General features: G+C 41.4%; 1 protein-coding gene across 2 annotated transcripts in view; it reads left to right on the top strand.

The window, feature by feature from the left end:
- scube1 (signal peptide, CUB domain, EGF-like 1) overlaps positions 1-17,450 on the top strand; it is a 111,646-nt gene that overhangs the window by 18,714 nt on the left and 75,482 nt on the right. For both annotated transcript variants that reach the window (XM_051392552.1, XM_051392550.1), the window contains exon 3: positions 4,371-4,496. In XM_051392552.1, the coding sequence (XP_051248512.1) occupies positions 4,371-4,496 (126 nt within the window). The remainder of the gene's footprint in view (positions 1-4,370; positions 4,497-17,450) is intronic.

Below are 17,450 nucleotides of genomic sequence, written 5' to 3'. Positions count from 1 at the left end.
AAGCTGGATGGATGTTAGACAGATGGTTAATCCAATCACCATAAACCGTATTTTTGGAAGTACCTGCCCATTTCCAAATGATGACTTCCCAGATGGTTCTGTGTAACAATCCATTTGGCGCAGTCAGGTTAGGGTGCTCTGCCCATTTTACACATTGAATAAATGTTAGTTACCTTGGTTGCATTAAGGGAAATGTAGGATGCAGTGTTTTTGGAGCTTGACTCATACTAGGGACTAAGCTTCAGGATGTCTCAGTGTCTGCTGCTTTGATTTTGACAAAAGTGTTTTTAAAACTCTATCTCTCAAAAGCCTCCCCAACTTTGTAAAAATGCAACTCTGAAAATCACACTTCATATTATTTCTTTAATATGATTGAGCCTTTTGACTCTCCAGCTCCGCTCTGCCAACATCCACACTAAGGCGGATAAACATAAATCTGTCATAAAAAAATAAAAATGTCCAAATGACTTACATCTACAATAGTGTTTTCAGGTGTGTGTTTTTTTTAGCCTTGTTCCTCCTCTTCTCTCCAGCAAACTACATTTTTGCATTACGGTTATTTTTATCCACTCTGGAGACTGACTTTAAAATACTCTCTAAAACACCGGCTTTAATGTGAAAAGAAGGCCAAAACAGAGAAAGAAGATCGGTTTTCAAATTTAGCCAACTTAATGTGAATGTAGTCTCAGGCTGCCTCTTGTAAGCAATTCAGGCACCAATTAATCACCTGCTGCTTTTCATTCACTCTCGGCCTCATGCTCCTATAGTTCTAGTCTTTACCTCCTCTCCTCATCTCTGACAGATTAAAAGCAGAGCACATAGGAAGTGCCACATCGTGCTGAACCACGCCATCGGAGCTGGCAGCGCAGCAAAGTGTCCAAACAACCTCTCCCCAAACAGTCGCCCGTTCCAGCTCACCCTAATTGGTTGCAAATGCCTTTTACGATGAACCAGTGATGCCTGTGAGGAGTTGTATACACAGCGCCCATGCTCTTTAATTCCACCATGATTGATTTTAAGATTAATTCTGGCTGCTTACAGACATGCAGCTCAATTAAAGTATTTAACGAAGGAGTTGTTATTAATCTTCTCATCTAACACTTGAGTATGTGAGTATTCCTTTCAACCCCAATCATGCTGCAGTGGTCCCTTAAGTACAGAGGCAGGGTTCCTTTTGTCAGAGATCAGAGGAACAGAATTAAAATGTGTGCTAGCCTGCGTAATTGGCTTCCGGTAAACATGTCTGTGGCACTTCATGGTGCAGAATGTGGCATTGATTTGGCTTTTCTCATGATGGTTTTCTAACCGAGTGAAACCTCTCAGATGAGGATCTTTTCATGTTTATGTCCGTCTGCTTTTGGACTCTTCAAAGCGATCACACTCGAGCCAAAATCACAATGTTAATCTGCTGGATGGAAGTGTTTTGTGGATAGAAGGTCTCTGTGAATAGTGCGGTAAACAAGTGTTTGGTTGTGTGTGTGTTGTTTTGCAGTGTGTGAGTGTATTCATTGGTAAATCCTCATGTCTGTACTTGTGGTATGTGAGTCAGTATGCACATTGTTGTCCTGTGCGTGCTGTACGTTTGTGTTTCCAGAGTGTTTGTATATGCTCAGCGTCCAGGTCTGGGTTATGTCCACATGCAGGAAGCGGAGGCTGAGAGTCGTGTCTGTCTGTGTGTGTGTGTGGCTCATCGATGTTGTGTGCCAGCGCCCAATTCCGGCTCGGAGCTGTCAGCCTCCACCCATCGATCAAACCTGGCAACCTGAGTCGCTGACAGTTTTCCACCACTTCCTGAGAAACTCTGCGATCCAGACAAACAAAGTCTGGACTCATATGTCAGGCCGATATTGGTGTTGAAAAAAAAACTACAGTCATCCACCGATGATCTGTTGGACCTTTCATTTCAAGAGCTGCTTTAGTCACACCAGTGCCACAGCAACCATGTGTCCTAGACATTATGTCTATAGTACTAATTTGTTTTGCAAAATCCATTTAGCACAAACTGTAATTGCTGCGTGGAGTATGTTCCTTGGCAATATTCTTTCCAGTAAAACAAGTGCTATGTTCTGGGTACAACAGAAGTTGTTGGCAGTGTTATGCACGTTTACACAAAGTTCAGTTCACACAGATTAAAATGAATTAGTTTATATTCATAGTTTCAAGTTCACAGTCTCAAAAAAATAATGTTCATTTATTCCATTTTTGCTGCTTTACCAAATGCTGTGAGTTTGACTTGAACATTAGCGTGTTCAATGAACACGCTCTTTCAGCCCTTCCGCCACAACACTGGTTGTTACTTGTGGATTGGTGCAGTTTTTTCTCCAAATGTAATGTTTTTGTCATTGTGAGTGGCGAGGCTTTAGGAATGGCAATATTGGTCAGTCGGTTGTTTGGTTGGTTGGTTGGTCCATCACTTTGATCCAGAATAAAACATCTTGACAACTATTGGATGGCTTTCCATGAGATTCACACTCCCCAGAGAGTGAATCACACTGACTTTTCCTGCAGCGCCACCATGAGGTTGACCCTTCTCAGTACAGCAAAAGCTGTCCTTTGTGGCAATTAGCAATTAGCTAACACACTAAGCTAAGATTGTGAACAAGGTAAACATTATACATGCTCAAAATCAACCTGCTAGCATTATCATTTCTGTGACTCACATCAGTACTTCCCCCTATAAAAACATAAGGGTCTGAGTTTATGCTACCTTTGGGTGAACTGACCCTTTAAGTTAGGGCTGATTGCTCAACATCAGGTTATTGTTAAAACAAGAAGACGTAATGTATAGTGCGTAACTGATTCGAATTTTTTGGGCTGTAGTTTGTGGTTTGTTATTGGATTACATAATATATATATATAATGTTTGTCTGTTTATACACCTGCAAGCAGAGAGGAGGGGGCTGCTATCAGTAACATCAGTCTCCAAATATCTTCACGGATATCAGCTGTCAAATTGTTGGACAAAGTGAAGGACAGATAGACAGTCAAACTGACAGACAGGCAGGCAGATAAGGAATGGAAGTGGAATGCTGACAGACAGCAACCATGGTATAAAATGAAATGAGAGGAGACAGACAGGGAGAGAGTGAGGGATGGGATGTTGAACATCAAACCGACATCCTATTTGGCACGAGGAAGAGACAGGGAGAACGAGATGGTCCATACCTGCACTGTGTCATCCTCAGTACAGAGGGAGGAGGAGGAGGAGGAGGAGGATGTGGGCCGGGGTCTTCTTCGCTGCCTGGTGGATCTCCTGCTGTTCACACGGAGGGGGAGGACTGTTTGTTTAAGTGGCTCCGCATGGCAACCACTTGTGAGCGGCTCCTGTGAAAGCCCTCGCTGGCTCAGCGTGGAGGTGGAGGGGGTTGAGGGTACATCCCCAGACGAATAAACACAGACTGACACTCTCCTCTCCTTCCTCACCCCACACCCAACTGGCCCTCCTTACTCCCTGCTGCGTGTCCCCCATTACTGCACCGTAATGCTGCTGGGGGTACTCTTGTACCTAGGATCTATCTAACACATTCATTGGTATCCAAAACTAGAAGTAATCAATCAAAAAGTCATCATCGTCATCATCGCCATCTTAGCCATTCGCCATCATCAGTCATCATCGTCGGCTGTTTGGATGCAGTAACCTGCTGTCCTTTTATCTTCTCTCTCCCCCACTACTGTAATAACACTTTCACCAGCCACTTTATTTAGCCGCTCTGACCTCCAGCCTCAAAAGTTTCAGTGGCGCCCAACAAGGTCAGGTGACACAAGTGGAAAACAATGTGGGAACTTATGACTCAAAATGCAAAGGAAAGATACCCTCTTCATTTCTTTAAAAACCTGCATTGTTAAAAGCATAGTTCAGGTTTTGGGAAGTATGGTTGAATGATGTTCTTATCCGTACAGTACACGGCCCCCACTTTGGAAGTTAAGCAATGTTCTGCTGCTTAAAAAACTACTACGACTCCTGGTACCGTAAGCACCTCATACAACCCCATTTTAGCTTGCCCAAGGATTATTTTTGGTGACAGACATTTGGCGTCACTGTGCAAAACTAAAACTTTACACTTCACATCCCTGAATGCCACTAAAGATGCCTTAAAAAGTCAAATGTCCAGTGATCGTCAGGAAGGACTGTGTAACATTAGACACAATGTCACACCACTGACAAGAAAACACTCAATAAATCACAAACTTTGACCACACCACTCACAGTTTTATGTTGCAATGATGTATGATCTCCCTCTGGAAGGACGAACTGCTTCAGAAAGAGGAAAACAAGCCTCTGTTACTCAGACTGTGTACAGACAACAGCAGCATTTCTTAAAATAATAACCTTTTGAATTTCAGTAACACAACCTCCTTTCTTTTTTCAGACATGGACGAGTGTGAGAATGACTACAATGGGGGCTGCGTCCATGAATGCATCAACATACCTGGAAACTACAGGTGCACCTGCTACGATGGATTCATGCTGGCCCACGACGGACACAACTGTCTGGGTAAGAACAATAAACACACACATTCCTCCTCTATGTGTGTGTTTCTGTCCCTGGCTTTAGGGACTAGGTACAGAATACGTCACATCAAAAGTACACCCCATAAAGGTCTTGTTGTTTATAAAGAGCTGAGACTTAGGCTATGTTCCCAGTAAAAGCACAAGTGGCTCAAATCTAATTATTATTATATATTTTTTAATCGTATGTGATGTGATCCAGATCTGTTTAATTCATGACAGTGCGAACGGCAATTCGGATATGGGCCATCTTCATATGTGTTTCAAATCAGATACAGGTTTGTTGCAATGTGACCTCAGTGTGATCAGACATGTTCACTGCAACGCATTCCAACTGCGACACGGCTCCCGGAGCTCATCGCAGCCGTTCTGTACAATGATTGTGATTCCCTCGAAAAGCACTGCAGCGTCCAAGTGTCCCCAAAGCAGCTCTCCGTTCTGCTCCGTAGAGAATATGTGTCTGGTCTCGAGTAGACTGGCTGGCAGGAAGTCAGACACAGAAATAGCATAGAGAATCCGGTCACTTTTCAAAATAAAACACCCTGTGCAGATCTGTGCAGAACAGTTTAACTATGTGCCTTACTTAAACATGGCAGAAGCTCATAAATCAAGGAATAATGTCAGAATCTCATCTAAAGTTAACTAAATCTGGCAGGCAAAGCACTCTGCTTCAGAAACGTTTCTGGTGGGACATGAAGTCGCGTGCAGATGTGACGTCTTCATGTGTACTGGGTGTGTGTCCATGCATCCATCTGATTCAGTGTATGATTGTGAATAGATATGTCTGTCTGTGCTTAAGAGAGTATACTCAAGGGTGCGTGGATGTTCCTGAGTGTGTGTGTGTGTGTGTGTGTGTGTGTGTGTGTGTGTGTGTGTCCGTATCCCGTAAGCCCGTCTGGCTCAGCTTGCCTTTCTCCAGAGAGTCCCTCTGTCATCATTTGGAGGGTTTCCATGATTTGTGCTGTTTTGTGCTTGTTTCCCTGTACTGTTGGGAGGGCTGTCGGGGTTGAAGAGTTCTCCTACAGATATCTGGCTGTGCTTTATTACTGACAGATCCAGCCCATTTAGCCCCAGTGCTGCGTTATTGACTTAGTGTCAGCCAGACTAATGTTTTTTCTGTCCTGTGCAACATGTAGTTCTGCACGGATGTGCTCAAACACATTTCATCCTGTCAGTCCTCCACCGCTGACTGACGAGAGCTAAAATCAGGGACATAAAAAACATGTGATTTTGGATGCCCATGTGTCTTTGGTGGGATATGTTTTGGCATTTCTAAGTGCTGTGGCTCATTCTTTGAGCCTTTGGAGAGATTGAGTGAGAGATTGAGTGCTAATAGCAGCAGCCAGCAGCAGTGCAGAATAGCTGCTGAGTTGTGGATTCACCTCACAGGAATGACTTTCAGACAGCTGATATAAAGCAGAGTTAAAGACGCCCTGCCATCAGAATTCAACATTTCCTCCATGCACAAACAAAGATGTTCAATGAAAACACTGTTAAAAATCTATGCCATGCCGAGGTTCCAACTGGCCTCTGGTTTCTACTGGATAAATAAAGTTTGGCCACACTAATACAGTTATGTTTTAGAGGAATTAAACTGTCATTAGTCACAAACTTGATGAAAACATTTTTTTGCACCACATTTCAATTGCCAAACACTGCAGATATTAGGCAACTAGTACATTTCTGTTTTAGCTTCCAGATTTAATTTGGAACATCCAAATTCATTTTGTGAAATAAAAGGTCCAGTGTGTAACATTTAGAAGGATAACATTGATAGGTATGTTATAGTGTATAATTAGCAGAATTTAAGAATTTTATTTTTGTTCCCTTAGAATGAGTTGGTTTGTGTTGTGTGAAAAGAAAAATAGATCACTCAGAACTCAGAGTTTAAATACTATAAGTAGGACTCTAATTGTAACATACTGTATTTTGTTTACAGTACAATAGAACTATGTTGATTTCATCTTCAGTGAAAGTAATTGTGTCTGATACTGTTCTGATACTGAGTATGTCAGTATTGAGAATAAACACATTTGTTTGAGTCCCCATTGCATTTGTGTTCATATTTACAGATGAAAACGTCAAAGACTCTAGATAATAGTGTTTTATACTCGGCACATGAGTGTGCAGTTGTCATGTGGAATGAGCTTGAGTTTATATAGGTTTTAATGTGTAATGTGAAAGTGTTTGCTTTTGCAAGAAATATTTTGTATTTTGTGTATATGTTTTTGGTTTTGTATGTGGGGTTTCGACAAAGAGGCCCGCAGTGTCAGAAATTGTGTTGTTAGCAAGTGAAAAACTGTAAGTCAGCATCTAACGGCCATTAAAGGAACTGCAGTTTAGGACATTCCCATGGGAGCTTTAGCTGTGGACGTTGTATCGGTATCCAGAAGGTAACGATGAACAGTGTGTCAAACCTTATCATACTGAGAGACTTGATGGCAGCAGCTATAAAAGTGAGACCAGATATGTGCTTGAGAAAAAAAGGGATGGTGCCACTATAATTGTGTCTGACAGTGTTTTGTGTTGTTTATTTCCTGCTGGCTTGTCTCTAAATGGGCCCTGACTGTCTACAGCCGTTAGCTCACTGGTTAGCTGCTGTGTCGTTTTATGTGTCGCGGTCAACTGGAGGAGGATTTCACCACACGTGTTTGTGACGCTAATTCAAACGATACCAACTGAGTCATGTGAGAACTGTCATCACCTGCTCTTTACGGCCTGGCGGGAGGAAGCCAGCCCGCGTCTGACTTAAACCCAGAGACTTGCTTTATTGGATGTTGACTGGATGCGGCCTTAATGAAGTTCCCGCTAATTAAAAGTGGGTTAACTGAGTTCAAACAAGGCAGTAAAGCATGAAATCAGATGCAAGATCTGTGTGATCGCAATCAAATCAATTACAGGCTGTGTGACACATCTTTTCCTTTCTTTTGGCTTCTTTAGACCTTCCTTTCGGTTCTCTTTCCGTTCTTTATTTTACTCTTTGTTCTTTCTTTTTCTCATTTGGTGTTATTCATTGCCTCATCTCTTGCCGTTCTTTATTTTCTTTCTCCTCAGTTTTAATCACTGCCTCATTCTTTTTTCTGCTTTTCTCTTTCCCTTTTTCACACTTTTTTCCATTCATTCTTTTCTTTTCTCCATTGCTTTTCCATTCCACTTTTCCTATTTTTGTGCCTTTTCCCCTTTTCTTTATTATCTATCGTCATGTTCTTTGTCCTGTTCCAACAGTTGTTGGTTTTTCTTTTTACCTTGTCTTCTTCTCACTTGACTTCATTCCTTCCCTTTGTCCTTTCTTTCCCTCCTTCCATCCTGTCCTATGTATTTTCTTCCTTCTATTCTCATTCCTTTCATTTACAACTTCTCCTCTCCATTCTTCAGTGATGAAGTTCTTCTCTCTTTGATGTCTTTATTTTTGAACACTTGCACTAAAACAGACTGATAGAGGAGCCTTCTCTCTATTACTGTATTCTCTCTCTCTCTCTCTCTCTCTCTCTCTCTCTCTCTCTCTCTCTTCCTCCCAGTGTGTCCCTGCCCCCCCGCCAACTGTCTATATAATTCTCTTTATTTCTCTCTCTTTGCCTTTTACTGTCTCTCACCATCTGCCATGCTCCACCTATTTTTCCATCTACCTCACTCTGGATATTTGTCTTATTTTCTGTCTTTCTCTCTCCATTTTTCCTTCCTCTGATCCGTTATACTCTTCCTGTCTGTCTGCTGACCTTGTACCAACTTTCATCTAATTACCCTAATAGCTGTCTGCTGTCCTTTCCTTTTACTTTAAATCTATTTGTCAGACAGATGCCTGAATGTTTTTACTGGACTTTCAACCATCATCAGGTAACAGCAGCAGAGGTATACACTGACGAGTCACTCTGTTGCAGGGAATGATCTATAGATATAAATATGAATGTATTTGACAACCTGTTAGCCCAGCAAACATTTCAACTTTAAAAATCATTTGTTCTGGACATTCATGACCTAAGTTAAATTATCATTAAGCACAGTACACAAGTGATGTACAAATGTATTGGACGGATTAAAATTTACTCAGGACGCTGATTCTCCCAAGATGATGTTGACCTTTCCTCCAGTAGAGACCTTATGGAAGTCCTCTGTCTCCACTATTGTATTCCTTCCTGTCAGCACTAGCAAAGGGGATGTGTTGCACTGTGTAAATTGACATCTGCTGCTTGTGATCACCCTTACCTGAATTTAAGCAGTGACTGAGCAGTTTTATAATGTATCATATAGTGTGAAAGAAATGTACAGACTTTCCTCTACAGCAGTCTGACAAATACCTGGCGGCTTAAATCAGATCAGTTCTCTTGCACAGCTTTGTTATTAGCTGGTCATGTTACTGTTACAATAGTCCTGCTGGTAGTGCTGGTATCTATTCAAAACACGTGTTAACACAATATTTCTACATCAGTCACAGCTGAGACTTATTTGGAAACAGTCCAGTTTTACATGACATGGCCGTATTATTACACACTAATCCTTCAAAATGATTTTACTGATGAAATACATGTACATACTAATACTTAATAATGTACTGCTGTAGCATAAGCTAGTTAACACGTAATGTAACTGCATCAAAGCAGTCTTTTTTGGGGCCTTTTATTGCCTTTATGGGATAGTGACAGCTGTAGATAGACAGGAAAGGGGGCCAGGGAGAGAGGGGATGACATTCAGCAAAGGGCCACAGGTCAGAATCGAACCTGGGCCACTGCAGCAACTCCGTACATGGGTCACCAGCTCTACCGACTGAGCTAACCGGGCGCCCCTCAGAGCAGTCTTTTTAATCTGATTTCTGTGTTGGTGCCAGGTCATATGACCTACATATAAATGTGGACATGGGTTCCTGACTTTGGCAAATATACCAGGTTGGGTTGACTGATCAGGAGCCAGACTTTTTACTTTTTACTATTTACTACAGCCGTGTAAATATAGTTATAGACTGTTAAGAGACAAAACTGGAACTGGAACAAACAGAAGAAGTGGGTGGGTTACATAAGAGCCATAGGCAGTAATAAAATGGACATAAAAGGATTTAGCAATCGTTTTGTGGGTCATGAATATTCAGCTGACAGTGTATATATATTTATATAGATGTTTTATAGCTTGGACCAGTGGTTGAAGGAGTATTCACATGCTTTACTTAAGTAAATGTGGCAATACAATGCACAGTCTCCATTTATTGTAATCAAAGGTTTACTTAAGTAAAAGTATAGAATTTAACAAGGTTTTTATTATGGAGGCATTAAAATGGAGTAGATATTGAATGTGCTAGCCAGTTGAGATGGAGCAAATTATAACTACTTTATAACTGCTGCATAGTGCAGTCTATACTAGAGCTGGACGATATGGCAAACAGTCCTTATTGCAATTGTTTTGACAGATATAATGACTGTCATATGATTCAGGATTAGTGTGGGAATTATCATTTTTGCATCACAAATTAAATTTTCATTGAAAAAAATTATTAAAATCTAGATTATGTAAAAAACAAATGTAAATTTGGAGGTCTGTACCAAACAAACATGTTTTCTTAAATCTGGAGACCAAGATTTGTAAGCCAGGGCAGCTCTTCAGCACCACAGTATGTCGTCATAATGTTGTTTTATCACACATCTGACTTTCATCAAAAGATTGCAGCTTCTGCTAGTTTAATAATGCACTTGGCCATATGGCAATTTTGGTAATCAGTTAATCAGTTTAATCAGTTGTACAGCCCTAGTCTGTACTGTACCAATGAATCAAGATGATCGTGTCTTTTGTATGTATAATTTGAATCTGTTACCCGTAATCACCATTAAATGTAAATAAATGTAAAGAAAATGCAAATATCTTTACTTGAAGTGTTTTAACTTTCCACCACTGTTAAATTGTGTAGTATCTGGACTTCCCATTCAGCTCACTGTTTTGACTGTTATTAGTCCCACTTTTTCAGGTTTTTAGCAGCATATTATTTGACCAACACTGCCACTGTGTGTCACCAACTTACATTATGCCAATAATGTCTCATTGTACTGCTAGCAACCAGAGGCCTTAGACTTAGTGAAGCTGTAAAAAAGAGGAAAAGAATGAATAGAGTTGTAGCAGGATCTTGGTAATGAATGATGAAAGAATATAAGGCAGCATCCAGGCCTCAGAGCAGAAAACTTGATGGATGGGTTTTGGACGTTGTATCTCAGTTTGGACCGAGTGATGGGTCTGGACTGTGTCTGGAAGCTCTGACAGGCAGAGCAGCTTTTCTCCTAAATCTGTCACAGACATTTACGATGTGGCTGGTTGCTTGACCTTGATAACACCTCCAAAAGTGATGCAGGATACTTTGACATTGTAAGACAAACTGAGAGCGCCTAAGCCTTTTCTTGAGAGCAGTACAAACACATTCTAGATTATGCTTTAATATCACTTATTTGAAACTGGGAAATTAGGTCATAAATTGAGGAAAAGGGATACTCCTTTTAGAAGACGTTTAAAGAAATGTGGTATTTTTTGTATTGTGTGTTAATTGGAGTTTTTGCTCACATCCAGTTTCCAGGATCATTGAAATGCTATAGCTTGCACTTTAATTCATAAACTTTACCTCCTGCCATATTCTCACAAGTACCTGATCGGTACTGCGCATGTGCATCACTCCTTACTACTTCCATCATCATCCCCAGAAATTTTCTTTTTCTTTTTGCCTGATTTGCTAGCCTAAAGTTGCATTTTACTTGCCCCGGACAAGCAGTCAATCCTTATTGTTGAGCTCTGACTGATTTCATCACTGTTCATAGGGATTTTCTGATACTGGTAATTTTTCTAAACCATAAGCAAATCCATTGATTTTATAAGGTGGAACCTAATTGTATTATTTTGATGATTGATATTTATTTTACTCAGTTCATGCTTGGCTTAGTTGTTTTTATAGTGAAAGCTTACTCCTTGCATGGTTTGCTATGTGTTCATTGAAGACACCAGACAGTCAATATTTCAAAAACAGACAAAACCAGCCTGTTTGTAAGCAAAGGTGTTGAGATGACCCATAGTACTCACAGGAGCCTGTATTATATGGCTTCCTTGGATGTCAACAGTACGTCTGTGTTTGCAAATGTGGGATGTTGTACAAAATACTTGGATTTCACATTTCAAACCCCATTAAACCCCCAAAATAAAAATAAAAACATAAATAGCATCGCTGGCAGAAGAAGGCAGTGTCCAGGGGATTAGGTTGTATTTCAGGCATGATGCATGTTACGTAGGATCAGTCTGTATTTAGCCCACTGCACATTGGGTAACGCGTTCCTGTGTATTGACTCATGGATAATGTCTCGTCACCAGCCTCTCTGATGCTTTATGTTTACTGTCATCACTAACTGTGGAGCTAAATAGTGCCCCATGATGCATGGTAACCGTATAAACAGACCATTGAGAGACTGACATGTAGGCCTATTGTCAAACCGCACTTTAAGCCCGGCTCCCACCATCGTCTTCACGCTGCCCGTCAACAAGGACCTCAGTGTTTGTTATAATGTCTCACTCTCAAGTGTCTCATTCAGCAGGAGATTTACTGTATGAATGAGGGCACACGATCGCACACACTCCCTCTCTCATCCCATTTATACGTGTGCACGCACAATTAATTTGGGCAGTCTGTGTACATCCAGACACAGAAAGTGTCTCGGCTCTCATGTGACGGGCTGTCATAACACAGTACGTCAGTGCTGTGGCTTGAATCAGCTGCGATGAGTTCAAAGATGCTGTAAATTAAAGTCACATGTCTTCCACGGCTGGCACAAACGTAGATCCTGCTAAGTGTAACCCCACTGCTTTCTGACTCATTAATCATAGCTGGGAATATAATGACAAGCCCCTATCATCAGAGGACACTGTTACAGTAAGCCTGCAGAGGCTTCAGACACCACACATTAAAGCTCAGTGCAGTCGGAGAGGAAATAAGATTTGGTAAACTGCAGTGTAAAGTCACCATCAAAGTGCAACAGCGCCTTTTGTCAAACTTGTTTGTTTCTCCATCAAAGTTCACACTCAATTTATTTCTTATTTTCTCGCACGCTCTGGGCCTGCCTGTGAAAAACAATAAAGGCTTTGTGGCTTTTAATAGACCCAAAGCATGATATCCAGAAAACCTCAGAACCTTGTGGTGTTCCGAATGAGCCTCGGATAACAAACTATTGCAAAGTGTTGAAAAAAAAAGGAAGAAAAAGAAATCAGTTTGCGTGAGTGTGCAGGAAGTCACTCCATCATCTCCCCAGATGCACTGTGTCAACAAGTTAGGGCACTAATTGATTTAAGATTGCCTAATTGTGCTGTGATTAAAGAGCAGCCCTGTTCAGTTCCTTTCTTCCTTTTGATTTTGACTTTATTTATTTGGTTTTGGCGTGGACACACAGCTGGGCTCAATGTGTCGTTTGGCTGGTGCCCTCTGTGAATGTCTGGTGCACTCGCGTGAGTTTATTTTCCTTCCGACGCGTCCTTTTCATGCCGCGGCGAGATCTGAGAGGCGGCTGCGCAGCAGGGAGTCAGCGACATGTAACAGACAGTAGACGGGAGACGAGACAGAGGGGGAGGGAAGGGGAAGATACGCTGAGGCAAAGTTTGAGAAGCTCACATGGAGCTGCAAGTGCACCCTAATGAAAGCCACTTGATATGTGTTAGAGTGAAGGGAAAAAAATTTGCTCCTTTTATTACAAAATTCTTGATTCCAAAGAAAGCCACAAAGGCAATATGTTAAATGTTTTATTTTCAACCTGGGTCATTGGCCAGTACGTCCACTCTTCTCTCAAGTCTCACCAATATTCGGTACTCCATTACTGGAATGAGGAGATACATTTCCTCAACTGTACTTGAAATGAGTGAAAAATAGACAATAACATTAAAGGATTAGTTCACATTTTTAAAGTCTGTCTTAAGACAATCCTCTCATGTCCATGTGTACGTTGAAAGAGCTTTGGTTGCTGTTATTGTGCTTTCTGTCCATACTGGCTGTTAAGTGATCCTTTCCAAATGTGATCCTTATGTAACAGATGTGAGACAAACTAAGCCCCCTTCTAGGGTCCAAAATGAACTTTTTGGCTCATCTCCCAATGGCAGGTAAACAGAGAGAATTTATTAGCCGTAAATATTTTTTAAAAAGTGCATCAGGCATTATTTGACTAGAAATAATGACCTCAAGTTCTGAGAATTTGAGAACCTTTTGAGGTATATATTTTAGCCAGGATCTTGAGGCTCCTGCATCATTCAGACACCACGTCACGCAAAAATACAGACCTTTGTGACTTTTCTCTTCATCTTTCTTACGGTCTTCATGTTTTGTGTTGTTGGCTTAATGTCTCGCCAAATCTCTAACAACATGTAACCCTAACCCCTGTTTCTTACAGCAAAAACATAGACACACATTGTGTAGGAAGTAGTAGTAACCTGTTTTAATTTGATGATGGTCACATTAGTCTCAGCAGCTACACATAATACACAGTGATGTAAACCTTGTCCTACGCTGTGATTTCAAATTATTTACAGGCAACCTGGCTGGTGACCACAACGTATTTTACCACAAAATTCTTCCGTATTTGGCACTTGGCGGTTGTTAATTTTGGTCCCTGCCCTCATTCTCTGAAAAAGGGAGTTCTAAAGGTCAGCTGAAACTTAAATGAGACTTGAGCAGTCTTAGTTTAAGAAATTAAAGCATAGTTCTACAATTTCAAAGACTATCTTTGTGGTTTTTGGTGCCTGTTTGAACACTGGACTAAATATTGCTTGCTGTTCACACTGACCATTGACCTTCTGCACTCCTACTTCTGTGCAAAAATGATTTAAAATGTTGCTCTGAAGTTAATATGAGGCTTCAGGCTTGATGAGGTGACCATCTACCAAAGTTCCAAAAACTGTAACTTTGGAAGATACACATACAATCAGACTGCTGAAGCCTCATAAACTGAATTTTGCACAGGGCTCTTCCACTAGGATCATGCTAGGTAGGGACCACTGAACGGCCAGTATGGACAGGAAGATCAGTTACAGCCACCACAAACTCTTTCAATATACATGTGGTATGGTTTGGACATATTGGCCTAAAAATATAATTTAATTTTTTTTTTTTTTAATATAAGATAAGATATTATGTACTTTATTAATCCCCTATTGGGGAAATTGTTTTTTCACTCTTTTTTTATTTTTAACACACACACACACACACACACACACACACACACACACACACACACAGGCTGAACTACACACTTCATGCACTTGTGGACTTGCAACAGGGAGAGAGATGGTGGAGTGATGGGCTGCCACGTTAACCGCGCCCCATGAGCAGTTTCTTGGGGTTAGGTTGCCTTGCTCAAGGGCACCTCGGCAGTGCACAGGAGGTGAAACTGGCACCTCTCCAGCTACCAGTCCACACTCCGTATTGTGGTCTGTGGGACTTGAACCGGCGTCCCTACAGACTGAGCTACTGCCGCCCCTTAAAAAGACATTACAAAAGATTACAAAAGACACCATATTTTTGGCCATGTGAAATACCACCACATCTGTAATGTCTTATTCCTGGGGCTCCTTCTCCTCATATGGGATGCTCTGGGAATGTGATTCTACACATTCTAAGTAGATGAATGACTGGAGTCCTTAGCAGTTGTATAATTTATAACATCGCTGTTTTTGTTTTTGCATTGGTTTAACACCTACATTTGACTAATTCAAATTTACGTTATTTAATTAACCCAGCTTTACCAAGTGGGCATGTGAATATTGTATTGCATGTGTGCCCATTTAAAATCTTTTTTCAGCTTTTGGTAGGGACAGTGTTTTAAAATGCAAATTAATGTAGGAAAAATAGCAAGTGTTTGGAGATGACGGTAAAATAAACAAGTAGTCCAGGCAGGGTTAGACTGGCGGTTTTCATTGTCAGAGACATATTTGCATTAGAGCACTTCCCTACTTGAGACTGTCAATAGACTGTCAGACTGTCTGAAAAGCTACTGAGTGTGGTTGGAACCGTTCATTCGTGAAAGATATGATTGGGTTGGCATATATCAGATTTACTGTATGCCGGGCCACTCTGAGGTTGCTTCTGGGCCGGATGTGGCCTTTGGGCTACCAATTGGATCTAATTGGCTGATCCAAGCTGAGGTTCAAGGATTAAATTGTGTCTATCTACTTAATGATAAACCATAGTGTCTACAATATTGTAAAGACGTGTGAGGTTTCTCACCCTTTGTGTTTTCATGGTAGCACAGTTACTCCTGTGGTTTGCCTCACGATCAAACTTTCTATAAAGCTTATTTTGAGGATTTTCAGGCATGTTTAAAATAACCTGCTACTGTAATCCCAAACAGAGCAATCTGGTAAAAACAACAAATAAAGATTTTTAAAATTCAATATGCAGCATTTTTAAATGGCTTTTTTCATTTGTTTGAATCTTTACTCAAGTCTTTTTACATTTCCCCTTCGAGCCCCCCGCATTCACCCTTCACCCCCATCTCTCTCCCTTCCCTTCTTCCCTTCACCTCCCTCGCTCTGCCTCCCTCTCGCCTCACACTGCCCCGTCACCCCCCCTCTGATGTGTCAAGCACATCCTCGTTGTGTCTAAACAAAAGTTTACGCAAGTTTACACAAGCACAATCAAACAAAACAGAGGGGCTCTGGTCGAAACTTGCAAAATGGCCCCGTGGCCTGTGTTTATGCAGAAATGTTGGCAGATTTTCTTTGGACTTGGAGATGGCTGCATTTTTTCTTTTTCTCCCTCTACATCTCTCCCTCTCTCGCTCCCCCTCCAGCCTGAAAATTAAAAGCATCAGTCATATTAATGACATCCGTTAAACCATGAGATTTGCCTGAAACAGTGTTAGGAAGTGAAATGAAAACAAAGCCCTGGGTTCAGCGAGGACACTGACTTCTGCCGCACTAATACAGCAGTATATTTACACATGGACTGGAGGTTTATGGATGTGCGAGTCCAGGGCAGAATGAAGTCAGCATTAGGTTTGACTGCACTCTCATTCATGCACCATCCAGGGTACAGCCAGTGAAAATGATGGCTGCACAGCTGAGATGATGGGCCACTTTGAACTGATTTGTGGGCAGTTACCAGGATTTGAACCCAAACACGTCTGCAAAGTCAGAAAGCATATTAAATTATAATTAGGTAAGGTTGGAATCTTGGATATGGATTAGTTAGGTGGAGCATGAGTGTAAATCACACTGACCATAATCCTTAAATCAAATCACGAAATGGTCTGGGAAAACTGGAATTTTGGAACTGAACCTGTAGGTGCGCCTCCATCCAGGATGGGCTCAATTAAAGTAAACTTGAACCGCTGACTGCTTACACAGTTTCACTTGCTTCATGCTAGAGAATTTAAATGGCTAAAAATTCACAAGAATTACTATAGTGTCAGCCCGTTGGTTGGACAGTACAATGTACCGGACATCACACGTCAGTCAAAACAAAGTGTAAGAGTTGTGTTATCATGTTGTTGGGGTGGTAGCATGGCAGGTATACAGTAACTCCCACCAACACAGCTCTGTTGTCTATGGTGCACTGTGCATCTTTTTATCCTCTGTTTTTTGGCCTCCCTTCCTCAGTCTAAGGCTCTGTAACTGGAGGAGCGTCAGTGCTGGCGCCCGTCATGTTCCTGGTTTTTAAGATCCCCTTGGAGCTGATCTCCTGTCTCCGTTAATCAGTGCAGGGGCTGCTTCACTAAACAGAAATGAGAAGGAGAAAGTGGAGGTGAAAAGATGAGGGAAGAACAGGAAGAACATCTTGACAAAATAAGTGTATTTTTTAAGGCTAGCTGCCTGCGGATAGTTTTATCTGCATTACTGCGTGGCAAGCAGGAGAAGATGGAGCAGATTAAAGAAGAGGCTCCTTGTTTCACATTGGAAACTGAGTGCAGCTCCTCTCCTGTCCTCCTCCTTTTTTTCCCCCACCAGGGTT

Source organism: Dicentrarchus labrax, unplaced genomic scaffold (assembly GCF_905237075.1).
Source record: "Dicentrarchus labrax unplaced genomic scaffold, dlabrax2021, whole genome shotgun sequence".
In the NCBI taxonomy this organism is placed as follows: domain Eukaryota; kingdom Metazoa; phylum Chordata; class Actinopteri; family Moronidae; genus Dicentrarchus; species Dicentrarchus labrax.
This window is presented reverse-complemented; position numbering and strand designations above follow the sequence as displayed.